Here is a 25,549-nt window from a genome sequence, read left to right as displayed (position 1 = left end):
AGCAGGAGGGCGTGACGCAGAGGGACGACCCGACCCCCGGACGAGAGCCCCCCAAGGACACGAGGCTCCAGCTCCGCCGCCACGTGGGGCCGAGACTCACCGCAGCAGCCGCACGTCTCCCGCACGTAGGTCATGACGTCGCACTCCTGCAACACGGGGGCGTCAGGCCCGGGCCAGGAAAGCGAGCCCCGGACCGGCTGAGAGGGGCTTCGGGAAGTCTGCGCGCTCCTGCTGGCCTCGGCCGCCGAGCTCCCAGGGCTGCCCTCGCTTCCCTACTTGGGGAGGGAGGGGACGCGGGTTCCGTCCCTGCCCGATACTCAGATACTCACCGTGAGGCCGGGGTCTCCAGGGGGGCCAGGCTCTCCCTGCAGGAGGAAGGGTGGCGCTGAGAAGCGGCCGTGTCTGGGCTGGGCAGCCCCGCCCCCGCCCCACCCCCCGCCCTGACCCCGCCTCCCTCCGCGGCGCGACCCTGACGTTCAGCGTGGCCCCGGGCTAGACCGGAGGGCTGGAGGCACCAGCAGCGGACCTACCTCGGGTCCTGGGGATCCTCTCGGCCCCCGAGGGCCAGGCTCGCCAGGGGGACCCGGGTCTGCCTGAGGAGCGAGAAGAGCCGGTGGGCGGCGGCCTCGACCCCGCGCCCTCCCGCGCACCCCGCGGCCCGACGCCCTCGGCTCCGGGTACTCACAGGCTCGCCCTTCTCGCCTTTCTTCCCGGGCTCTCCCTTGGCACCAAAGTCACCTCTGCCCCCCTGGGACACAGGACACGGGTCAGCCTGGGGCAGGGTGCTTGGCAAGGCCCCCCCTGCCCCAGGCAAGACCTCTAGGGAGTCAGTCCGGGGCGGGCGTGCTTCGGTCAGAAGAGCCCGCCCCGGGCAGCTGGATGGGGTACGGCGGGGTTTGGGGGTACTCGGCAGGAGAGCGGCCAGCAGGCTCAGGGCTCGGCTCAGGAAGCTCTCTGGGGCCAAGGGTGGGTGAGGGGCGCGCAGGCCGCCCCCGTGGGTGCGGAGGCCTCTACAGACGTACCTCAGGACCGGGTGGGCCGGGCTCCCCCTTCTCTCCCTGGGAAGCAAGCACAGGTCACCGTAACTCAGCGCGGGGCCGGAAGGGCTGCCCTGGGGCGGGAGCCGGCTCTCTGGGGACCCGAGATTTTTGGAAGCCCCTCCTGCCCCCTGGGTGGTCTCAGTTTTCACAATCCGTACGAAGCCGTGAGTGCTGTGGGTGAACGCCACACCACTGGCCCGTGTCTGGGACAATTTCTGGGGCTCTGCATCCGATGAGTGACCCCAGGCCCACGCGCCCTCGTCCCATGCCCCAGGAGCGAGGCCCTCACAGGAACTAGTGGGAACCATCAGGGCCTCCCAGGGCCCCCCAACTCCTGCCAAGACTTACGGGCGTTCCTCGGGGTCCCGGGTAGCTGAATCCAGGCCTGCCGGGGTCCCCCTGCAGGGTGGGGAAACTGGTCAGGGAGGGTCCAGTGGGAAAGGAAGGGGCCAGGCTGGCCTGCGCCGAGGACGAGGACCCGGACAGACGGGGCTGGGCTGCCGGTTGGCGGCTCCGTGTGCAGAGAATAGAGGGGCTGCCTGGCCCCCGCGGATTCCCGGTGCCAAGGGAGCTGGGCCTGCCGTGCTCCTGGCAGCCTTACCCGAGAACCGAGCAGGGCTCAGCCCCCGAGGCCGGTCTTGCCCAGAGCGGGAGGGAACGTACCTTGGGACCAGGCTGTCCTGACTCTCCACGGGGACCAGCGTCGCCGGGGTCTCCCCGAGATCCCTGAGGGCCGAGGACGCAGAGTCAGCACCGACGAGCGCGGACCACTCCAGGCAATGCTACCACTGTCCCTGCTGTCCTCTGGGGACGGGGCTACCGGGGTTCGCCTCCTCTAGGTGCCCCGCCCTGGCTCCCCGGCCCCGCGCCTCGCCTCCCCCTTGCGGCCCCTCCTGATGCGGCTGGACCCCTCAGGGCAGGATGACCGTGTGAGGTACACGGGGTGCCCCCCCCACCTCCAGCACTAATGCCCAAGTGTGTCGTGGGAACCGTGTCCTGGGGACGGGAGACCCACGCAGCACTATGCGGGGGGGCCGTGAGACTGAAGGGCAGGAAGGGGCCTGGGCCCCGGAGCCACAGGGCCCTCCCGGGTGTCCTGCTACCGACCTTCTTCCCGGGCTCTCCGAGAGCCCCCTGAGGGCCTCTGGGTCCAGGCAAGCCTCGGTCTCCCTGGAAAGAAGGAGAGCCCGCTGTCAATCACTGGAAACTAGGCGGGAATAGGGGGGTGTCCCTGCTGGGCAGGGAGGGGCCAGGGGTCCTCGGTAGCCCCCTCTAGCCGGGAAGCTGGGTGGCTCCCTGCCCCGAGGACGCGTGGCCTCACTTACCTTGGCTCCTTTGTTGCCAACCTCTCCGGCCAGACCCCGGGGACCCTCAGGGCCAGGGTCTCCCTAGAACGAAGGGGCAGAGTCAGTCTTGGGCATGTGGAGGGGCAGGGGAGGGGAGGGGCTCATTTAACTCCCTGGAAAGGGTGACACCTACGTAGTCTCCTGCACCAGGGAAGGGACTGCCATGCATTTCCCGGAGGGGCAGCCCCTCCTTCAAGCCCTCGACCCACATCCGGTGGGGGACTGTTGGCCCTCAGATTTACCACAGACAAAGACATCCTGAGCCAGCTACTGTGAGGAACTGCTGGGTGGAGCAGTGCGCAGCCTGCCCAGCAGTGCACGGCCCTCATGTAGGGAGCCACGCACAACCCTCACGGCCTTACCCTGCCCATGCCCCTCAGCAGGGAGTATGGTTGGGGGTCACTGTCTGAGAACCTGCAGGGGGTGCCTCCGCCCCCAGCAGAGGCCAGGTGCCGGGGTCCTTTTTTTAAAAAAGATTTTTATTAGTTTGAGGGAGAGCAAGAGTGAGAGAGCACAAGCGGAGGAAAGGCAGACGGGGAAGCAGGCTCCCCACTGAGCAGCGGCTCCGTCCCAGGACCCTGGGATCAAGACCCGAGTGGAAGGTAGACGCTTCACCGACAGAGCCACCCGGGCACCCCTGGGGGTCCCTTTTGTTTTCTGGGTGGGCCACAGTGGGGACATTGTTGGTGACCCCTCGTCCCAGGACCCTGTTGACCCCACGGTGAGACCCCGGTGCAGAAACAGCCGACGGCACCCCCCAGACACTCACCTTCTCCCCCTTGGGGCCGTTGCTGCCTGGGCTGCCCTTGGCTCCTGGGTCCCCTCTGCGCCCCTGCGGAGAACAGGTATGTGGGGGGGCCCTGATGGTGGGGCCACGTGGGGACCCCGTGCTCGGCTCTCCTCTCTCGGACACGGGCTTTGGGGGAGGGGCCTGCTCCTCTGTTGGGTAAGTTAAGTTGCCACCAAGGATTTAGGACGTGAGGGGCTCCTAGTCAGCGTGTGAGACCAGGTCAATTAGGGGTTTTAGTTGATGTGACCGGGGCCCTGCCTGGACCAGCAATCAGCATGGTCACTCCGTCCACTTCTGGGCCCCAGGGCTCAGGGTGTTTCCCCCTCGAAGGTCAGCCCTGCCTTGAGACAAGGGACAGGCTGCCGTGGGGGACCCACAGAGTGTGCGCCCGAGTCTGTGCGCAGCCCTCGGAGCATCCTGCTGGGAGGGCGACGTGGGGGCACGAGGCCGGTCGCCAGGCAGGGGGAGCAGCTGAGCCCGGGCCCGGCCAGCAGGGGTTCTGCCCTACCCGGAATGCTTCACTGGTGATGCCCAGAGCAGGATGTGTTCAGGAGGGGTGAGGCAGGTGGGCCAGGCCCAGAAGGGACAGCCCACCCTGGCCCGCCCGCCCGGAGCCCTGGGCCCCAGGCACCGGTGGGGGCAGAGTGTGAACTCACAGGCTCGCCTTTGGGTCCTCGGGGCCCTGGTCCACCCTTGGCTCCTTTCACGCCAGGACTTCCCGGGGCTCCGTTGTTGCCTTGGTAACCCTGGGGGGAGGAGCCATGTCAGCCCCACAAGGAAGTGCCCTGCGGAGTGTCCTCACCCCCAGCCCCGCTGCCGCTGCGTGGGACCGAGTCCGCCTCAGGGAGTGGGGTTGCCGGGGTCCCCCAGCAGCGGAGGACCTGGCCGCGTGCTCAGAGCCCAGGGCTGGCCAAGGTGCCGTTGTGTTACTGCTCCTCCCTCATCTGTGCTGGTGCACGCGGTTGGCATGTGGCTTGGGGTGGGGGAGGGGAGCAGCGACCAGCCGGGGGCACTTGCCTTGCTCCCTTTGGCCCCGTTGTCTCCTGGGGGTCCTCGGCGTCCCGGACGGCCAGCATCTCCCTGGGAGAGTTTGGAGAGATCAGCCTCCCTTCCCTGAGACGCTGGCAACAGGCAGGAGCCGGCTGCAAGGGGCTGGGCCCGCGTGGCTGCATGGGGAGCTCATCAGACCCGGGCCCGTCCACGGGGCTGCCTTCTTGGGAGGGGCTGTCGTCCTGCTCCTCCAGAGGCCTGGGCAGCCAGCAGGGTGGACGCGGAACAGCCACGGCGCCCGAGAGCTTGGCAGAGGGACCCCGCGAGGCCTTGGAGGACGGTGGTTTCATGGCTGGGGCCCCGTGGGCACCGCAGAGCTGCCTGACCGGACACACGGTCCTCAGCTGGCCACACACTGGCATTTTTGGGCAAGGCACCCGCAGCCCCTGGGAGGGAGCGCCCCAGCACCCCTGAGGCAGGGCGTCCCCAGGCCTCCTACTCCCGAGGGCCACTCTGCAGGGACAGGCCCTCTCTGAGTGGCTTCTTGGCCGGGCCGGCCCCCGCACTCCCCCAGAACCTGGCACTGCCCTCAAAGGGCCATCACCCTGGCCCTCAGCCTACCTTGATGCCCTGGTCCCCTTGCTCCCCAGGGCTGCCGGCTTCCCCTGCGTATCCGTCGGGGCCCTGCAAGACAGAGTGACAGGGCTGTCCCAGGCTGCTGCCCAGAGCTGTGCGGGGCTTTCCTGGGACCCGATGAACAGAAGCCCGGTGGACCGAGTGCTCCGCTGGGTCTGGGCTTCCAGAAGCCACCGTCAGGACGCCCAGGAGCCCCGCCCCAGCCTGCCCCAGAAGCCCCGAGAGTATTTCCTCATCATGAGGCCTCAGCTCTGGCTGAACCCTGGGTGGGGACAAGGGACGGGCAGGAGGGAGGCTGCAGAGAGGGGCCACGCCAAGTGGTCCCCTGCTTCCTCACTGCGGCTCGAGGGGCTGGCCGCCACCCTGCCCTGCCACCCCTGCCGAGACCCTGCGTCTCCGGGAGCCCGAGCCGGCCTTACCCGACTCCCGGGGTCTCCCTTGCAGCCCGGAGGCCCGATGCGCCCCAGCTTGCCCTGCAGGAGAAGAGGGGAGCAGAAGGTCAGGGTCGCGCACCAGCGGGCGACTGTGCGGGGGCGGTCCCCTCTGTCATTCCCAGCGGGCACCCAGCTGTGTGTTCAGGGGCTGGACGGACGGCAGCCTCTCTGCGGGTGGCAGACCGGGTCCCTGGGACGTGGCTGGAGCATGAGCTCCCCCCGCCCCACCCCCCAGGCCGGATCTGGGCTTCCAGAGCCCAGGCTGGAGACCCCCGAGAGCTCGTCCTCAGAAGCGAATGTCCACGCTGGCTCGAGCCATGCTCTTATCTGTCCTGTGTCCCTGGCTAGGTGACAGTGGGGGCCGTCCAGCCACAGGCTGTGGGCAGTGGCCAGGGGCCCCAAAGGCCCCAGGTAAGGACCCAAGGGTCTCGGGGAGGCTCTGCTCACTCCTATGCCAGAAACGCGGTGCCCCTGGCCTGGGGAGGGGCCCGAGATGCACTCTACCTTCTGTCCATCGGTCCCGTTCTTGCCGGCCAGGCCGGGAGCCCCCTGGAGGGAGAGGTGTGATGGTCAAGCCTTGGGGCGGCGGGAAGGTGGGGTGCCCCGCCCGCCGGCCCAGACGACCTGCTCACCTTCCGCCCGTCGGCTCCAAATTCACCCTGTGCAGGAGGAAAGGGAGGCCGGTTAGCTTGGAGTCCCACAGACGCCACTGCCTCCGGGGGCCAGGTCTGCCTCAGACCAAGCAAGAGGCCAGAGGACCCCAGAGAGGGTGCCCCTCCGTGACGCCAGATGCGGCGCCCCCATCGGGGCCACGATGCGCTGACGGACGCTGCTGGGCTCTGGGACCACGTCACAGTCTCACCTTCTCTCCTTTGAAACCAGGAACACCCTGAGGTCGGAAGAAAGGAAGAGCGGCGTTACTGGGGGTGTGTGCACCGCAGATCGGGGGGCGAGCAGGGGCAGCCAGCGGCATCACCGGGGCTGCGCGTGCCCCAGATCCGGGGAGAGCAGGGGCAGCCAGTCCCGGCTCAGGTCAGGGACAACATTCAAGATATCGAGGCTCTTGGCTTCTTGCCCTGGGAATGAAGGGGGTGGGTGGCCTGGAGACAACCTGACCCTGTGGGCCAGTCCCCACCCGGCCCAGACAGCCCTTGGCCTGTTCCCCCGACCCCTAGTCACGGGCGCAGGGCTGGCAGCGACTTGCCTTGGGTCCTGGGAATCCAATGGGGCCTTCAATGCCTGGATCTCCCTGCGGAGAAAGAACAATTAGCCGCAGCTGAGCCCCAGTCCTGGGAACCTGGCGCCTACGGGGGAGGGGTGTGGAGGACACTCACCTGTCGTCCCTTCTGCCCAGGCTCTCCTGGCTCGCCCATGTTGCCCTTGGCACCCTAAACGCAGATCATGGAGAAAGGGGTAAACTAGGGCAGGAAGCAGGGAGGCGGGCAGAGGCTTCGGAGCTGGTGTGTCCTGTTTTGTTTGGCTCCTTTGTGTCCCTTCAGATATCATCGTGGGCGCCCCTCCCCTCATGGCAGGGCCACGTCTGTGAAGCTGCCTCCTCGGGGACCTGCATGCCTGGGCTGTGGCAGGTGGCAGTGTCACCGGGGGGGGGGCATCTAGCTGGGGACCTGGGGATGGGCCTCTACACTCCTACTGGTCTAGACGGCTCCCTTCAGATTTGGAAGAGGGAAACGGAGCCGCGTAGGGACGGGCTCGTCTTCCCGGAGGTCTCCCCTCCTCTGCCGTCACGTCCGACCTTTGACCGAACTTGCGGGGTGTCTGACGCCCCGGCAGTGGGCCCCGTAAGGAGTGTGGGAGTGGGAGGTCCGGGTGCTTTGGCAGGACCCTGTTCCAGGTCTCCTGCCCCGGCGAGTTTCCCTACACCAGAGCTGCCACGGCAAAGCTAAGAATGAAAACGCATTCCTGCTTTTCTCAAAACGTCATTAAAGAGGACGGAGACAAAAACCGGTTTTAGTTCTCCCAGGGTCAGAAGGGTTGAGACCGTCCTGGGCGCATGTGGCCCCATGTTTGGAGCTGAAGAGATGCCGGGGGCCTCCTGGCAGCTGGGACCCCGAGGTTGGGCCGGGCGTCTTACCTTCTGTCCACGGTAGCCCTTGGGGCCGAGCGGCCCGGGGATCTCCAGACAGCTCACCTTGTAGCACTGAAACAAGAAGCAAGGGGTGTTGGGGAAGGCTGGCAGGGAGAGCCCCAGGTGGGGGGCCAGGGAGGGAGCTGGTGCGGGCCGAGGACCCCTGGGCCGTGGGCCATCGGGAGCACGGGGCCCGATGGAGGAGCAGACTTGGGAGGCGCCCAGGAGGCCCCGACCGAACCCAAAGGCCCTCGGCCGATTCTGGGAGGACCAAGGGGTCTTGCTCCCTGGCCTCCTCCCGTTTGTCCCAGACCCCCAGGAGCAGCAGGGGGCTGGGGCGGTCATCATCTCTGCCAGGTCAGCGCCTCAGAGTCCCAGCGGGCAGCACCCGGCCGGGGCGGCAGGACCGGAAAACGCCTCTCACCTCTCCATAGGCTTCATGTTTCTGTGGAAAAGACAGAAAAATGCTACTTAGCCGGAGCCAGAGATTCGGGTGGGAACGGGGCGCTCACCCTCCCAGAGGTAAACTGAGCCCCAGAGCAGGGCACTGCCCAGCGAGGGAGCAGGTCTCAGGGCTCCGGCCTCCACCCCTGCTCCTGGTGCCCAGTGGGTGGGCGTGGCCAGGCAGCGCCTCACCATGACCTTGATGATGCGATTGATGGTGTCCTGGTTGATCTCCAGGTCGGGACGCACGGTGGCGTAGTTGTTGCGGTAGAGCTCGAGCGGCATGCTGGCCATGTCCCGCAGACCCTGCTCGTTCGGGATCTGGTCGGGGGCCACGGTGAAGATCCGGATGCCCTCCTCGCGAGCCCGCTCCGCCTGCAGCTTGATGCCCCCGCACGGGCTGCCGGTGACGTAGCCGTCGGTGATGACGACCGCGAAGTGGACCCCGCCCTTGGCCTTGAGCTGCCGGATCTCCTGGGTCATGTTGGCCAGCGCGCAGTCGGTGAAGGTGCCCTTCCGGATGGAGACGATGCTCTCCAGGCTCTTGGTGAAGGAGGCTCTGTCGCTGTCGGGCGGGCTGAACACCCTCACCACGTCGGAGAAGTGCAGGCCCCCGTAGCGCCAGCTCAGGGCCACCTGGTCCAGGTAGGTCTCGTCCTGCAGCTGGCTGATGAACTGCCGCACGAACTGCCTCATGTGGTACAGCAGGCTGTCGATGGGCGACTGCATGGTGACGCTCTCCGAGGTGTCCAGCACGAAGTACACGTTGATGGGGCAGTCGGCCTTCTCTGGGGGCGCGGGGGCGTCACTGGCCTGCCCAGGGCGGGGGCCTGCGGCACGAGCCCGTTGCCAGGCGTCGTGCACGTGGGGGAATCCCAGGCTCCACCCTCACGGTGGCCCCCCGCCTTTCCTACCCACATGGGGTCCCAGGCCCCTGGCCAATACCTGGGCAGCTGCTTCTCTCAGAGAGGCCGGGGGCGGTGACCTCCTGCTGCTGGGCGTGGACGGCCCCCAGGAGCCCCCAGAGCAGGAGGGCAGAGCAGGGGCCTCGGAGCATCCCCGCAGCACCCATGCTGACGTCCTGCAACGGGAGAAGTAGCCACTGTCGCCGGTGCCCAGCGCCATGCGGGATCCCGGACAGCAGGGGCAGCACACCGTGGGGCAGAGGGCACATGGGCTCGGGGAGACGCCCTTCTCCCTCGCCCTAGGCAGCCCGCGCACACACACACACTCAGGGGATGCAGAGCCTTGATTCTGGACGAGTCTCGGTCGGCACAGCCCATCTCTGCCCTGGGGGGTGGCGGCTGGGGAAAAGCAGAGGCACTGGCGCACTTTGGTGCTATTTCCCTGGCGATGCCTCTGAATGCATTTTTGAGAGGAGGTGGATGGGTTTTGGCAGGCAGATTCAAGGTTCAATACCACTTGCGTTTCAGATTAGAGGAGCAAGTCCTGGCACGGTTAGAGGTGAACAGGACTTGGCCCTGCCTCCCCAGGATAGGACATGGTCAGGTTAAGAGGCCACGACCCTGCAGGTAGGGGTTGTGACCCAGCAAGGCGGTGACGGTTGCCCAGACAAATGCAAGCCCAGTGGGTGTGCCAGGGAATCCGGGCAGGCTTCCTGCATGAGGTGATGGAGGCCCAGACTGAGGGGACTGTCCAGGGGAAGGGGAGCGCCTGGCTCAGGGAAGGTTCATTCAGGGAGGGCTGGGGATGGGGACTGAGGAGATGGCAGGGAGCAAGTCGGGGACTCCAAAGGACCTGGGAGCCAAGAGGCAGTCAGCAGGCAACAGTCAGAGCAAAGTTCAGAGCCATCAACCACATGCGACAGCCAGCGTGCGGACCGCAGGAGCTTGGCGGGCAGGGTGGGGGCCGGGCAGGGCTGAGCACTGGGATGTGGGGGCAGCTTTGTCCTCCACTGCCGATCACCTTGCTGCCCCCAGTGAGCCCCATCCTGTCCCGTCTGCTGTGGGAGGAAGGGGGGTGCCGAAGGCCAGGGAACCCACACCCCCCGGCACCACTCCCCGCACGTGTGCACACACCACACCAGTCACACGTTTCACACCCACCCTCACACACACTACCACACACACCGTCAATTCAAGGAGGCCCCCATAATGAAGTGTATTGTTGAAAGATGCCACTCTCAAATGAAATGAAGAATTCTAAAAATAATCTACATGGGAGAAAAACACAATAGCAGCAACAAAGTTAAACAAAACACAGAAAACACCTAAAGCGAAGAATCTTTTTGGTGCTGTCACGGGCAGTCTCTGAGGTGGGCCCACTTCTTCCTGCTTCCTGGTGTCACCCTCTCACGAAATCCTCACACACTCAACTGTCACCAGCCTGTATGACCAAAAGATCAGGTGATGACGTGGCTTCCGAGACAAGCCCACAGAAGACATCATGGGCGCTGTCTGGCCCTGTCTTGGGTCCTCAGAGAGGAAGCTGACTGCTGTCGTGTGAAGGCCCTCAGGCAGCCTTTCAGAAGCCTAGGAGAGAGGGACCGAGGCCTCCAGCCACCAGCCAGGTGAGGAAGCCATCGCAGAAGCCCATCCTCAGCCCAGGCGAGACATCAGGTGAGCGGAACCCTGGCCAATCCCCCCGACTGGGATGGCACCTCATCAGGGACCCTGAGCCAGAGCCACCAAGTCAAGCCATTCCTGACACGAATCAATTATGACATTGTAAACGCTTCTTGTTTTAAGTTACTAAGTTCTGAAATAACTTATACATAGCAATAGATAACCAGTTCAGGCATCAGACTTTTCCTCCATAATATTGTACACAGAAAAACAAGGAGAAAGTAACTGGAGAAATTTGAGGGGAGAATAAAATAACCCAAAGATGTCTGCCTTGTCAACTTAGCTTTCATGTAAAGGATAAAAGTCTCAGATGTAAAAGGGCTCACCTACATACCATTCCAAAAAAATTCTGCAGCAAACAGAGAAATGAATAAAAGTAAGTAAGAAAGCAAAGAAACTTGAGGAATACAGTAAAATATAAAAAATGAAGAAAAAAGGAGTCAGAAAGCACAATTAATATCACACGGATGAGTTGTGACAATATATGTGAACGCTGTAGATTCTTCTGTTGAAGACAAATGTTCCCATGCGCCCTGATGTTCGGAGCAGCATTCGCTACCGTGGCCGAACAGGGAAGCAGCCCGTGTGTCCATGGACTGATGAACGGATACGGAAGATGTGGGGTGTATACAGTGGAATATTGCTCACCCATATGAAGAATGATGTCTTGCTCTTTGCAATGACGTGGATGGAGCTAGAGAGAGTTATGCTGGGTGAAATCAGTCAGTCAGACACAAATACCCTATGACCTCACTCAAATGTGGAATGTAAGAAATAAAGGGAAAAAAAAAAGAAAAACCAAAACCCAGGCTCTTACTATAGAGAAGACACTGATTGTTACCAGAGGGAAGGTGTGTGGGGAAAAGGGTACAGTAAGTCACGGGGCGTCAGGAGGGCCCTTGTGATGAGCACCGGGTGATGCAGGGGGTGTTGAGGCACTATACTGCACACCTGAAACTAATAAAGCACCGTACGTAACCCCACAGGAGTCAATGTTAGAAAATGGATAAAGAAGATATGGTGTATATATGTATGTGTGTCTACACACAACACACACACACACAGTGGTCCATTACTCAGTCATAAAAAGGAACGGGATCTTGCCATTTGCAACAACACGGACCTAGAGAATATTATGCTGAAGACACGAGTCAGAGACATAGACCATGTGATTTCACTTGTACATAGAATCTAAAAAACAAAACAAATGAACAAATAAACAAAAACAGATTCATCCACACAGAGAACAAACCGGTGGCTGCCAGTGGGAAGGTGGGAGTCGTCAAAGATGGTGACAGCAGACAAAGGGGACGAGAAGAGGCACAGGTTCCATCGAGAAATGAGTCACGGGGGTGAAGAGTACAGCAGGGGGCGCAGTCAGTCGTGTTGCACTAGCATTGTGTGGGGACACACGGTGACGACACTTACGGTGGCGAGCACAGCTGAAGGTACAGAACGGTTGGGTCACAATGCTGCATGCCTAAAGTCAGTATGCTACATGTCAACTATACTGCAATAAAAAAAGAAAGAAAAAACCACAAAGATTCCTAAATGAGATCAAAAAGTGAAAGCCATCTGGATGGGGTCCGTGACAGTCACACTGGAGGTTGTCACAGACAGTGCAGACAGAAGGAAGACGGGGTGAGACAGAGAGGCCAGTGAGACGGTGGAGGCTGTCCAAGGTGAGGTGCGAGGGCGAGAGACGGGGCCAAGGACAAGGGAAAGGCTGCTCAGGAGTCCGGTTATGAGTCTGGGGTTACTGGGTGTCATGATAAGTATTTAGAGCAAAAGTGGTGAAAAATTGAAGAAAAAGCTGACAAAGCATCAGAAGACTTTAACTCACCTTTGAAAGTTCCTGAGAGATCACATAAACAACAACAAAGAGGAAATGAATGTCCTGTTTTAGAAAACTTTGATAGTAAGGAGTAGGGAATATGTATTTTCTGAACATTTGGATTTGGATAATGTGCATGCAACACATGCACACACTGCCTAGCTATCAGCTGTATCTACCTTTGAAACCTGCAAGTAGGGAATGCATGAAAATTTTACAAAATTCAGTTCCAGGTAACCACAAAAGCAGGTTTAATTAATTTTTTTAAAAATCAGAAATTTTATATTAAATTTTCCAAACTACAATACAAAAGCAGTCACTGGTAAGATAGAAAAAAAAAAAATAAAACACCTGGAAATTTAAAAACTCTCGTTAGAACTACATAGGAATTAGTGACAACAAAATTATACGTAAAAACAAATATGAGAAGGCCAAAGCTGTAACTAGAGGACAATATATATATATATTGTATAAGGCTATATATATATATATATATAGCCTTAGATGCTCTATGTCATAGGATAGGAAATAAGTGTAACAAATTAGGCATATCGTTGAAGAAGCTAGGGACAAAAATAAATTAACAACAATGAAACCTAGGAAAACAAGAGAAAGAAAATAATAAGAAATAAACCAGCTGATTAAAAAAAAACAACGGCAGAATTATAAATAAATAAATAAATAAATAAACCCAAGAGCTGGTTCTTTGAAAGAGCCAGTAAAGTAAAAAAACTTATCAAAAAGGAAAATGATGAAGCCCAAATACAGTAACACAAATCTAGGAATGAGTAAAATAATATGACACCATGTGAAGAAGGTTTTCAAAGCACACCGAGTGCAGCCCTCAGCTAACGACCAGGAAAGACTGGGGAGCCTTGAGCAGAGGTGAGGACCGGCCGGGCTCTGCCGGGGAAGGACGGGCCACGCAGGCAGGGACCGCCCCAGAGCCCCGCCCACATGGGTGTGGGAGAGTTCTTCTGCACCTTCGAGGACAAACGCTTCTCTACTTTTTAGCCTGTTGCAAAACATAAAAAGATAAGCTTTCAATTCATTAAACGTGGAAAAACCTGAGACCAAAACTTGATAAAAGGGATCCGTAAAAGAAACTCTGCGGGCAATTCCCACTTCGGAATACAGTTGCCAACATCCCGGGCACATGAACATAAAAGGAAAATCATGTCACTATTTTAATGGCACCTGAAACAACCATTGCTGATTGAGAAAAAAGAAAATAAGAAATTGAGGAGTTGAATTAGTGTTATAAAGCATATATGTTTCAATCTACAACCAAGATCATATTTTATACAAAAACTAAAGTAGGGGTACTTCCTTCAAGAATCTGGACTGTTCCACTTGACACCAACGCACACATACCCATATACCGAAATCCCAGCTTCCTGAACTCAGGGAGTCTACTGTGGGCCTGACGCCGTGTTAAAAACTCCTGCACTCAAAGAATGTCCACGAGAGCACGAGAAAGAGACACATGAACGAGACAGAGTGCTGCTCTCACTCTTGCTTCCGAGTTGTGCTGGAAGCCAAAGCAGTAAGACTGTACAGAGAAACAGAGCATAAATCTTGGAACGGGAAGAGATGGAAACCGTCCTCCCTAACGACGAGAATTCGAAAACCCAACAAACTCGACTATACAACGTTTACAGGAAGGGGGGGTTCAGTGGGACAATTATAAGAAAAATACATACAAAAAGCTACAGATTTTCTTCTATTAGCAACAACCAATTAGGAAGTTTAATGGGAAAATACTGTTTACACTACTGCAAAAATGACATAAAGTTAAGGAGTAAAGTTAAGAATCTAAGAAAGTGCAGGACTTATTAAAAAATCTCAAAATTTTTCTAAGGAACACTTCGGAGAGACGAAACTTGTTCCTGGATGAGAAACCCAATACTTAAGAATATCAGTTATTTCGAAGGGAATCTGTAACTGAATGTAATTTAATCAGAACCTTCAAGAAATATTTTTGTGTGTTTCTTGTACACGTGGACAGAATGAGTCTAAAGAGGCGTAAGTAAGAGCAGCTGAGGAAAACCGGAGTCTGCGGTGCTGAGGGCGCCGGTGCTCTCAGGGGCAATAAGGCGTCTGTGGTTTTGTGGTGAACAGCAAACACCCGCCGGGTGACCCGGAACGGAGGGGGAGGATGGTGGCCCCTCAGGACAGTGACGGGGGGCGGGGGTCGCCACAGGGCTAGAGACAGGAGTTGCCTCACCCGCACCCGCGTGAATTCCAGAAGGGAGTGCAAATCACGACCAGGTGGCTGAGGCGACAGGGAGACGTCTGCCGTGGCTACCCTGCACCAGACGCCCACCAGCCTCCTCCCCTGAGGCCACACCACCTCGGGCTTTGGTACCGTTGCGGGTCCCACCTCACACAAGGGCACACTGACCCTGTGCGTGCAGCTTGCCCTGGTGCTCAGCTAGCAGCCAGGCTGCACGGCTGCTTTTTTTAAAAGATTTTATTTATTTGAGAGAGAGTGCTCAGGAGCACAAGTGGGGGCGGAGGGGCAGAGGGAGGAGCAGACGGAGAGAGAGAAGCAGGCTCCCTACTAGCAGGGAGCCCGATGCGGGGCTCGATGCCAGGACCCCAAGATCATGACCTGAACTGAAGGCAGACGCCCAACTGACTGAGCCACCCGGGTGGCCTGGGGTCCTCAGTCTTGACACCTGGGCCCCCACGGATAACAGTTCCTTACAGTAAAGGCAGCAGGAGCAGCCTGGAAGCAGACCAAGAGCCAGATAATAGTCTTTCCAGTATATGATCAAGATTTCATATTTTTAAGGTTTAACATTTTTGACGGCCTGCTATTAGGTGTGCAATGTTTATAACTGGTATAGCTTCCTGCGGTATCAAAAATTTTATTAACATACCATGTCTTTTGTCTCTTGTAACAGTTTTTGATTTAAAGTTCATTTTATTTGGTATTAGTATAGCTACCCTGCTCTCTTTTGCTTCTATTTGTACAGATAAAGTCTCTGGATGTACTGTGAGTCTCTTGTAGACAGCTGACCTGGCACAGCGCGAGGGTCGGGGTGCCGGCCCCCTCCCCACACAGCCGATAATCTGCATATGACTTTGGACTCCCCCACAATGTAACTGCTAAGAGGCGACTGTTGAGCGGAAGCCTGACTGATGACAGTGGAGTTGATGGGCACGTACCGTGTGCACACGTCCCGGATTCTTACAGTCGAGTAAGCTAGAGGGAAATCACGCCGAGGACAAACACGTTTACAGCGCTGTGATGTAAAAACTCCGCACAGACGTAGCTCTGTACGTTGAGACTCGTGCCGTTTGAGGCTCAGCCGCCGTTGGATGGTGTTTTTTCCTAAGCTGTTCTGCCAGTCTCCGTCTGGGTTGGACAGTGTGATTTGTTTACGATTAAAATAACTCTGATAAGGAGAGACTTCTGTCGCTTTGCTGTTCGTTTTCCATATGCCTCACAGCTTTTTGTTCCTCATTTCCTGCATTACTGTCTTCTTTTGTGTTTTGTTGATTTTTGTGGTGAAACATTTCTGTCCCTTCCACATTTATTTTTGTGTGTAATCTCTAGGTATTTCTTTGTGGTTACCGTGGGGGTAATAGTGAACATCCTAAAGTCCTAGCACTCTAGTCTGAATTTACATGTAAAGCTGGTATAAATTCAGAATGCGTGTATATATACATGTTTTATACATTGTATGTTCAAAGCATAACCAAATATTATTTGTAATGCATTAGTTTCTTCAATTATGTAGAAAACAAAAGTGGAGTCACATAACATTATCATGATAAATTAGCTTTTATAATTGCTCGTATGTTGATCTTTCCTGAGACCTTTATTCCTCCGTGTGACCTTGAGCCACCATCTAGTGTCCTTCTATTTCACCACACAGGACCCCCTTCAACACTTCTTGTAGGTCAGGTCTTGTATTAACAAACTCCCTCAGCTTCTGTTTAACTGGCGATTTTTAATTTCACCCTCACTTCTGGAGGACAGTTTTGCTAGATATGGAATTTTTGGGTGACAGGTCTTTTTTCTTTTAGCATTTTGAATATGATCAGCCCACTGTCTCTGGTCTCCCAAATTTCTGAAGAGAACTCTGCTGATAATCTTAGTTATGATTCCTTGAATATCGTGAGTCCCATCTCACTCGCTGATTTCAGTTTCCTCTTTGTCTTGGTTTTTGATGGTTGGAAGACGATGTGTCTCAGTGTGAGTGCCTTTGAATTATCCTACTTGGAGTTCACTGAGCTTCTTGGATTTGATGTTCATGTCTCCGTCAAACTGGGAGGTTTGAGCCAATATTTCCTCAAATACTTTCCCTGTCATTGCCTCTCCCTCTTCTCCTTCTGGGACTCCTATACCATGCCTGCAAGTTCTGTAGGCTCTGTTCACTTTTCTTTAATCTTTTTTCTTTCTGTTCCTTAGACTCAATAATCTGCATTGTCTTATCTCCAACTTCACAGGTTATTTCTTCTGTCTGCTCAAATCTGCTTTTGAATTCCTCTAGTGATGTTTCCATTTTAGTTATTTTATTTTTCAGCTCCACTATTTCTTTTTGAATTCTACCATGAGTTTCTCTTTATCGATACTTTCATTTTATTAAGACATTGTTTTCTTGACTTCTTTAATGCTTTCCTTTAGTTTTTTGAGCATCTTTAAAATGGTTGTGTTCAGGTCTGTGGCCACTAGGTCCACCATCAGGTCTTTTTCCAGGATGGTTTTGTTGATATATATATCGGTGTATATATACATATGTATTATATATACACCGATATATATATATATGTGTATATATATATATATACACACACACACACACACACACACACACACACACAAACACACACACACACATAGCTTTGAATGGACCACACAGGACACACATTTCCTGTTTCTTTGTGCTTTGTGATTCTTTTGTTGAAAACCGGAAATCTGAATCCAGTAGTAGTATGGAATCTAATAGTGGCATGTCTGAAATCAGATTCTTCTTCTCTAGGGCTTGCTGTTTGTTTATTTACTTATCTTATTGTTGTAGGGTTTCTCTGTGACAAGGATAAGCCTGAAGTCTAAGTCTAAGGTGTTCTCAGGTGTTTCCTGAGCACATATCTTCCCTGAACATGTGCAGTGCACATCTGATTTCCCCCGTACATGCAGTTGCATTAGAACGTTCTAGTCTTCAATGTCTAGCTCCCCCCCAAAAAAGATAAAAATGAATAGGGAAAAAGGCTGCCAATACTTTAGTATATGTGCTGCCGAAGCGAGCACGAGGCTGCCAATACTTTAAATCTCCTGGATTAAATTCAGCCAGAGAAGAAAGGGAGAGGCTTGCAATAATGGGAGAAGGTAAAACAAAAATGGCAACCTCCATGGATTTAAGAAGAAAATATTATAGAAAGCATCTTCTCTGATCACAATGGGATGGTGTTAGAAGTCCAAAACAGAAGGAAAACTGAAACATTCACAAAATCGCAGAAGTTAAAGGTTCACTTTTAAAGAACCACTAGATCAAAGAATAAATCACAAGGGAAATTATAAAATACTCAGAGACCAATAAAAATGAAATAATACAAACATGCCAGAATGTATGGAACACAGTCAAAGTCATGTTTAGGAGGAAATTTACAACTATACATGTTTTCATACAAAAATAAGAGCGAGCTCAGGGGTATCTGGGTGGTTCAGTCGGTTAGGAGTCCAACTCTTGATTTCAACTCAGGTCATGATCTCAAGGTTGTGAAATTTACCCCTGAGTTGGGCTCTGCACGCAACAGGATGCCTGCTTGAAATTCTCTCCCTTGCCCCTCCCCCTGCTCCTACACAGGTGCAGCGTGCACATTTTCTCTCTCTAAACTAATTTTAAAATCTCTTTAAAATTTTTTTTAAAAAAGCAAGAAAGAGCTCAAATCAACAACCTAATTGTACAGCTTAAGGAACTGGAAAAGAACAAATGAAACCCAAAGCTAGCAGAACGGAGGGAATAATAAAGATTAGAGCAGAGTTACATGAAATATATGACAAAAACAACAGAGTATCAAAGAAACCAAAAGTTGGTTTTTCAAAAAATCAACGACATTGACAAACTTTAAGTGAGATGAACTAGGAAAAAAAGAGGGAAGACTCAAATGACCAAAATCAGAAATTAATGTGGGAACATTACTACCAATTCCACAGAAATAGAAAGGATTATAAGCGAGAACTCTCAGCAACTGTACACCAACAAGTAACTTAGGTGAAACAGACAAATTCCTAGAAATGCAAAACCTCCCAACCATGAAAAAAGAGAAATTCTGGACAGATCTCTACCGAGTAAGGAGACTGAATCAGTAACGGAAAATCTCCTGACAAAACAAAAACAAACCCTAAATCTGATGGCTTCACTGGTGAATTCTACCGAACATTTAAAGAACTAACATCAATACTTCTCAAACTTTTCAAAACAAGTTGCAGAGGAGGGCATATTCCCTCACTCACTCTATGATGTCAGCATTACCCTAATGCCAAAGTCAGACAGACACTATAAGGAAAGAAACTACAGACCAATATTCCTATTGAACACCGACACAAACATCTTTAACAAAATATTAGCAAACAGAATTCAATAGGATAATAAAAAGATTAAACACCGGGGTGCCTGGGTGGCTCAGTGGGTTAAAGCCTCTGCCTTCGGCTCAGGTGGTGATCCCGGGGTCCTGGGATCAAGCCCCTCATCGGGCTCTCTGCTCAGCAGGGAGCCTGCTTCCCCCTCTCTCTGTCTCTGCCTCTCTGCCTACTTGTGATCTCTGTCTGTCAAATAAATAAATAAAATCTTAAAAAAAAAAGAATATTAAACACCACAAGCAAGTGGCATTTATTCCTGGAATGCAAGGATGATTCAATTTATGAAAATTGATCAATGTAAAATAATCAACATGAGCTCAAAAAATCTTTTGATAAAATTTAACATCCTTTCATAATAAAAACACCCCAAAAGTAGTAATAGAAGGAACCCACCTCAATATAACAAAAGTCATATATGAAAATTCCACAGCAAACATCATACTCAATGGTGAGACACTGAAATCTTTTCCTCTAAGATCAGGAACAAAGCCAAGATGCCTACTTTCATCCTTTCTGTTCAGCATAATACCGGAAGTCCTACCCAGAACAATTAGGCAAGAAAAAGACATAAAATGCACTCAAAGTGGAAAGGAAGAAGTAAATTATCCCTGTTCACAGATGATATAATTTTATATGTAGAAAACCCCAAAGATTCCACAAAAGGGAACTGTTGGAATTCACAAACAGAGCAGTTTGTAGTAGGATACAAACTCAATACACAAAACTCTGTTGCATTTCTATATACTAACAGTGAACATCACAAAACAATTACACTTACATTAGCATCCAAAGAATAAAACATTTAGGAATTAACTTTACCAAGGAGGCAAAAGACTTATTCACTGAAAACTAGAAAATCTTTCTGAGAGGAATTAAAGAGGATACAAACAAATGGAAAGATAGTCCACATCCATGAATGAGACAGGATCAGGCTGTCAGTACCACCCGATGTGATTTACAGGGTTAATTCAATGTCTATGAAAATCCCAATGATGATTTCTGCAGAAACAGAAAAAGCCACTCTAAAATTCATAAGAAATCTCAAGAGACCCTGAATAGCATAAATAATCCTAAAAGAGAAGACCAAAGCTGGAGGATTCACACTTCCTGATTTCAAAACTTGATACAAAGCAATAGTAATGAAAAAAAGTGGTACTAGCGTAAAAACAGATATATATATATATATATACCAGGGGAGTTGAATAGAGTCCGGAAATAAGCTCTTGCATATACATTCAAGCACTTTTCAACAAATGTGTCGTGATCATTCAGTGGGGGAAAAGACGTTCTTTAGAACAAATGGTGTGGTGAAAACTGTGTATCCACAAGCAAAAGAATGAAGTTGGACCCCTACCTCATACCATACCCAAAAATTAATTCAAAAGGTCTGATATCCAAGATGTATAAAGAACTCCTCAAACTCAACACACACAAAACAGATAATCATGTCCAAAAATGGGCAGAAGACATGAACAGACACTTCTCCAATGAAGACATACAAATGACTATCAGACACACGAAAAAATGTGCATCATCACTAGCCATCAGGAGAGTCGAATCAAAACCACATTGAGATACCACCTTACACCAGTTAAAATGGCAAAAATTAACAAGACCATGAACAATGTGCGTTGGAGAGGATGTGGAGAAAGGGGGACCCTCTTACACTGTTGGTGGGAATGCAAGTTGGTGCAGCCACTTTGGAAAACAGTGTGGAGATTCCTTAAGAAATTAAAAATAGAGCTACCCTATGATCCTGCAATTGCACTACTGGGTATTTACCCCGAAGATACAGATGTAGTGAACAGAAGGGCCCAATATTCATAGCAGCAACGGCCACAGTCACCAAACTGGAAAGAACCAAGATACCCTTCAACGGATGAGTGGATAAGGAAGATGTGGTCCATATACACTATGGAGTATGATGCCTCCATCAGAAAGGATGAATACCCAACTTTTGTAGCAACATGGAAGGGACTGGAGGAGATGATGCTGAGTGAAATAAGTCAAGCAGAGAGAGTCAATCATCATATGGTTTCACTTACTTGTGGAGCATAAGGAATAACACAGAGGACATTAGGAGATGAAGAGGAGAAGGCAGTTGGGGGGAAATCGGAGGGGGAGACAGAGCATGAGAGACTGTGGACTCTGAGAAACAAACAGAGTTTTGGAGGAGAAGGGGGTGGGGGGTTTGGGTGAGCCTGGTGGTGGGTATTGTGGAGGGCACGGATTGCATGCAGCACTGGGTGTGGTGCATACACAATGAACTCTGGAACACTGAAAAGAAATTTTAAAAATAAATTAAAATTAAAAAAATAAAGTCAAACAAAACAAAAACAAAAAACCAAAGTAGATCCATGATCTAAATGGAAGACCTAAATCTATAAAACTTTCAGAAGAAGTGTAGGGCAAAACCTCACAACACTGCAGTTAGCAATGATTTCTTGGATATGACACCAAGAGCACAAGGAACTAGAGAAAAATTAGGCAAACTGAACTTTATGAAAAATAAAACATTCTGTGTATGAAAAGACACTATCCAGAGTCAAAAGACAACCCTATATAATGGGAGAAAGTCTTTGCAAATCACAGATGTGATCAGTGATTAGTGTCCGGAATTTTTGAGAACTCCTAAAACTCAACAACAAAAACTTGATTCAAAAATGGACAAAGGACTTGAGTAGACCTTCCTCTACAGAAGACACATCAATGGTCAAGGAACGCATGAAAAGATGCTCAACATGACTAATTATTAGAGAAAAACAAATCAAAACTGTAAGGATATCACCTAACACTCATTAGGATGGTTAATACAACTCTCTCTCTCTCTCTCTCTCTCTCACACACACCCGAAGTAACAAGTTGGAGGATGTGGAGAAATTGGAAGTGTTGGTGGGCATGTACCAAGGTAGGAGCTCTGTGGACAACAGTACAGTGGTTCCTCAAAAAAACAAAAAAAAACAAAAATAAAATTACAATATGATCTAGCAACTCCACCTCTAGCTATTTACCCCCCAAATTAAAAGCAAGACCTCAAAGAGATATCTATACACCCATCTTCGTTGTTCCCATTAGTGATTACTCGCAACAAGTAAAACATGGAAGGGTCCCAGTGTCCACTGACGGACGACTGGGCTGTCGGCGTATGGTTCACCTCGAAGGGGACGCACGTTCTGACACGTGCCCCGGTGTGGCTGAGCCTTGGGGATGGGAGGCTCAGTGACATTAGCCGTGACAAAAAGACCACATGACATTTAAACCATATGAGATGCTGAGACTCTGTAAAAGATCAGAAAGCGAGAAAGTAGGACGGAAGCTGCCAGGGGCTGGGGGAGGAGGGAACAGGGAGTCAGTGCTTCATGGGTACAGAGTTTCCGTTTTTTAGGATGCAAAGAATTTCAGAGGCGGATGGACAAAATAGCAGCACAACAACATGAACACCACTGAGGTCTACACTTAAAAATGGTTAAGATAATAAATTTTACGTTGCCTGCATTTTACCACCATTTTTAAGAACTGGGGGGTAAAGTTCTTACAGATTACCGCAACTGAGCCTCATTAGGAACACAGCGGAGATCAGAAGCAGGCAAATGGTCAGTGAGCAAAAAACGCTGAATGCACAAAAATCAAGGACGTGTGGACAGACCAACAGACCAACCATTCCTCTTCCAGGACACTGGCACACGAGAAAGAGGAAACGACCAGCAGACTGCGGCAGTGCCCGTGTGGAGAGTGCCAGCGCCCCCCTTCACTCTTCGGGGGACTGTCTGCCCAGGCATGAACGCGTGACACTTCCTGGAGCTCTAGACCCAGACTCTGCCCTTCTAGCGGCAGGGGTCCCCCACGGCTGGATGCCTGCCCCCCATGCTTATTCCAGCCACTGCAATGGGCCACCACGAGGCTGACCCCCCGTGTGGCGGGGAGTGCTGACCTGTTTCAGGTCGGCGGGGAGGGCGTGCTGGGAGTCCGCGGAGACTGTCGCTGTATGACATGGCCCAACGCCACACCAATGCCAGCCCGGGGGCGGACCCGGCATCCCGGGACCCTGGCTTCTTTGTAGGTGTGCCCCACCCCAGGCCTCCCCCGATCCCCCATCGGCTTTGCACAAATGTGTGAAAGAAGCCAAAGAAAGGGCTGATCCACTGAAATGCGGAAAAAATCAAGCTATTTGTGGTTTTCTTAAAATAATCACAAGAAGGGTGCCTGGGTGGCTCGTAGGTTAAGCATCTGCCTTGGGCTCAGGTCACGATCCCAGAGTCCTGGAACCGAGTCCCACATCGGGCTCCTTGTTCAGTGGGGAGCCTGCCTCTCCCTCTGCCTGCTGCTCCCTCTGCTTGTGCTCTCTCTCTCTGTCAAATAAATAAAAAAATCCTAAAAAAAATAATTACAAAAAAAAAATTACAAGAACTCGGGTTTTTCCTGAGTCACGAAGCATTCTGTGGGTGCAAACATGGCCTTCCCACACTCTGTGCCTTTTGGGATCCTTAGCGGGACTGGCAGGTAGAAAGGGCCGGTGGGGTAACCTGGCCCGGCTCCAGAGATGAGGAGGTGCCGGCTGCGGTAGGGCTGGGCCACACCCTTTGCCAGGACCCAGCTCTGCCCCTTCTCTGACCTGGCCCCCACCCCAGGGAGCTCTTCTGGAGGCCACCCCGCCGCCCACAGCTCCGCAGGAAACAGAGCTGCCCCCGCCGGCCAGCGATGCAGTCACTCCTGGGTGTGACAGGCCCTGCCCACGGCAGGGGCCCGAGCTCTGTCCAGCTGGGGGGCCCTGCGGTCGGATCCCGACTCTGCACGCTGCCCTCCCTGTGGCTTCCCAGCAGACACCCCTGCAGCAGCCCCCCCCCCCCCCCGCCCCACCATGGGTTTCTCTGGCGTCCCAGGGAGCTTTCCTCCGCGGAGGGCGGCAGCCTCACGGTGGCCAGAAGGGCTCAGTGGCCCATCAAGTCCTGAGTCCTGCCGCAGGGACCCTCTGGGCCCCTTGTGCCCACCCGCTCCAGTCTGGTCCGTCTGCGGTCACCTAGGCTAGGGGCTCAGGCCCTCCCGTCTCTGGATGGGGCCAGGCGTCCCTCCTCAGAGTCCCAAACGCCGTCCTGCCTCTTGACCGTGGTGAGATGAGCCTGGGATAGCCCCCAAAGGCCTTTCTCGTCGTTATTAGGGTCAGCAGGGACCTCTCGTGGGCGATCCAGCCGCTCCCACCCCAAAGCCATGCTCTGAGGTTGCTGGGCCCCCAGGTTTCTGCTAGACTGAGTGGGGAGGCCGGGAGGGTGTGGGGTCTGGCCTAGCTGGGGAGCCCCCGCACGCCCCATCAGCCGGGCCCCTGCTTCACCAGGATGCTCACCAGACCGCCCCCTGCTTCATCCCCTCCCCAGACTTTGGGGGGTGAGCCCGGTGGGCCACTGTCAGCCTCAGAGGAATGGGGGACAGTGGGGTGTCTGCTGATTCCCGGGTGGGGGTAAGGAGGGGTGAGCTATCCTCTCCCTACGGTGTCAGAGACCCTCTGTCACCCCAAGAGTGCCTGGGCGGCCCTGGTGACCTCACTCCAGCGGGGGCTTCTGCCCGGGAGGAGGGGGCACCACCTCCCCTCCGGAGCCCCGGGCAGAGGGGCCAGCACCGCTGGAGACCCTGTGCCCAGTTCCACGTGAAAAGGGCTGGTCGTCCCGTGCGGTGACTCGGGCTCCTCCGCCCTCTGAACGTGACCGCCCAGGCCCGCGAGGCCACTTGGTGACCCGCGGTGGCGGTGGCGGTGACCGCGAGGGCTCCCCAGCGGTCCCGTAAGACAGCCAGAGCGGCAGAGCCTTCGCACCGAGCCCAGGAACAGGGAGGACCCCCCTCCCCCGCCCCGCCCCTGCCCTGCCCGAGAAGGGGCCAAGGAGGGGGCGGCCGGACCGTTAACTCCGCGGCCCGGTCCCTACGCGGCACCTCGGGAGCGGACTCGGGCGCTCTGAGAGGGGGCCAGGGGCTGACACGGGGGGCCCCCAGGCCGGCGTGCCCCCCCACCCCGCGCCCGCCCCCCGCGGGGAGCTCGCGGCCGCAGGGGAGACCACCGGCCCGGCCGAGGGAGACCCCCGCGCGGTCACACGTCGGCAGTGCGGGCCACGGCTCCGGGCGCCTCCGGGCGGCGCTTACCTGACCCCGGAGCGCGCGGGGCGCCCTCGCCGGACACGTCTCGGGGAGCGCAGGGTCCGGGCGGCCGCGACGCGGGCTCCGAGCGGGCAGGAGGGAGGGGTCCGCCGCGGGGGCCGCCCACTTTATACCGCGCCCGCCTCCCGGCCCGGCCGCGCCCCGACAGCCGGGACCAGCGGGAGGCGCTGCGGCCCCGCGGATGGCGCGTCGGGGGCGGGAGGGGGCGAGGGGCCGGGGCGGAAAGTGAGGCGCCGGGGTGGGGCGGAGGGGCGGGGTGCGGGGGTGGGCGACTGGGCGGAAGCGGGGGCGGTGGATGGGGCGGCGGGACGGACGCGATGTGCGGGGGACGGAGGGAGGCGGCCAGGACGAGCGCGAACTCGGGGGGGGGGGTGGTGGGGAGGGTGAGGTCGGAGGGGGACGCGGCCGGGCACTGGACCGGGCGGACGAGGAGGCTCGGCAAGCGGGGCGCTGCCACTTCTCCGGCCGCAGTCGGTCCTGCGTCCCGCCGCGGGTCCCCGCAGCCCTTGGCGCGCCCTGCCTCTCGGGTCTCCCTGCACCGCGTTCCGGCCGCTGCTCCTGCCCCACTTCCAGGGAGACCTTACCTGGGATGTTGGGCATCGCACCCTGCGCCTGGACTGGCGAGCTC

The 25,549-nt window shown here is 54.8% G+C and overlaps 1 protein-coding gene across 5 annotated transcripts in view; it reads right to left on the bottom strand.

The window, feature by feature from the left end:
• The window catches only part of COL6A2 (collagen type VI alpha 2 chain), a 32,017-nt gene extending 6,996 nt beyond the window's left edge, over positions 1 to 25,021 (bottom strand). For 2 of the 5 annotated variants that reach the window (XM_032357693.1, XM_032357727.1), the window contains exons 1-24: positions 24,907 to 25,021; positions 8,712 to 8,847; positions 7,959 to 8,596; positions 7,747 to 7,767; positions 7,329 to 7,394; positions 6,571 to 6,624; positions 6,441 to 6,485; positions 6,099 to 6,125; positions 5,869 to 5,895; positions 5,741 to 5,785; positions 5,222 to 5,275; positions 4,788 to 4,850; positions 4,194 to 4,256; positions 3,833 to 3,922; positions 3,156 to 3,218; positions 2,366 to 2,428; positions 2,148 to 2,210; positions 1,704 to 1,766; positions 1,389 to 1,439; positions 1,023 to 1,058; positions 686 to 748; positions 531 to 593; positions 330 to 365; positions 101 to 146 (exon numbers count right to left, since the gene is read on the bottom strand). In XM_032357693.1, coding sequence (XP_032213584.1) covers positions 101 to 146; positions 330 to 365; positions 531 to 593; positions 686 to 748; positions 1,023 to 1,058; positions 1,389 to 1,439; positions 1,704 to 1,766; positions 2,148 to 2,210; positions 2,366 to 2,428; positions 3,156 to 3,218; positions 3,833 to 3,922; positions 4,194 to 4,256; positions 4,788 to 4,850; positions 5,222 to 5,275; positions 5,741 to 5,785; positions 5,869 to 5,895; positions 6,099 to 6,125; positions 6,441 to 6,485; positions 6,571 to 6,624; positions 7,329 to 7,394; positions 7,747 to 7,767; positions 7,959 to 8,596; positions 8,712 to 8,838 — 1,867 coding nt within the window. In that variant the 5' untranslated portion in view covers positions 8,839 to 8,847; positions 24,907 to 25,021. Of the gene's footprint in view, positions 1 to 100; positions 147 to 329; positions 366 to 530; positions 594 to 685; positions 749 to 1,022; positions 1,059 to 1,388; positions 1,440 to 1,703; positions 1,767 to 2,147; positions 2,211 to 2,365; positions 2,429 to 3,155; positions 3,219 to 3,832; positions 3,923 to 4,193; positions 4,257 to 4,787; positions 4,851 to 5,221; positions 5,276 to 5,740; positions 5,786 to 5,868; positions 5,896 to 6,098; positions 6,126 to 6,440; positions 6,486 to 6,570; positions 6,625 to 7,328; positions 7,395 to 7,746; positions 7,768 to 7,958; positions 8,597 to 8,711; positions 8,848 to 11,779; positions 11,862 to 24,906 lie in introns of all 5 variants that reach the window. The other 3 variants (XM_032357716.1, XM_032357736.1, XM_032357705.1) reach the window with 2 other exon arrangements.
• Between the last annotated feature and the right edge of the window lie 528 nt (positions 25,022 to 25,549).

Source organism: Mustela erminea, chromosome 1 (assembly GCF_009829155.1).
Source record: "Mustela erminea isolate mMusErm1 chromosome 1, mMusErm1.Pri, whole genome shotgun sequence".
Lineage (NCBI taxonomy): Eukaryota > Metazoa > Chordata > Mammalia > Carnivora > Mustelidae > Mustela > Mustela erminea.
This window is presented reverse-complemented; position numbering and strand designations above follow the sequence as displayed.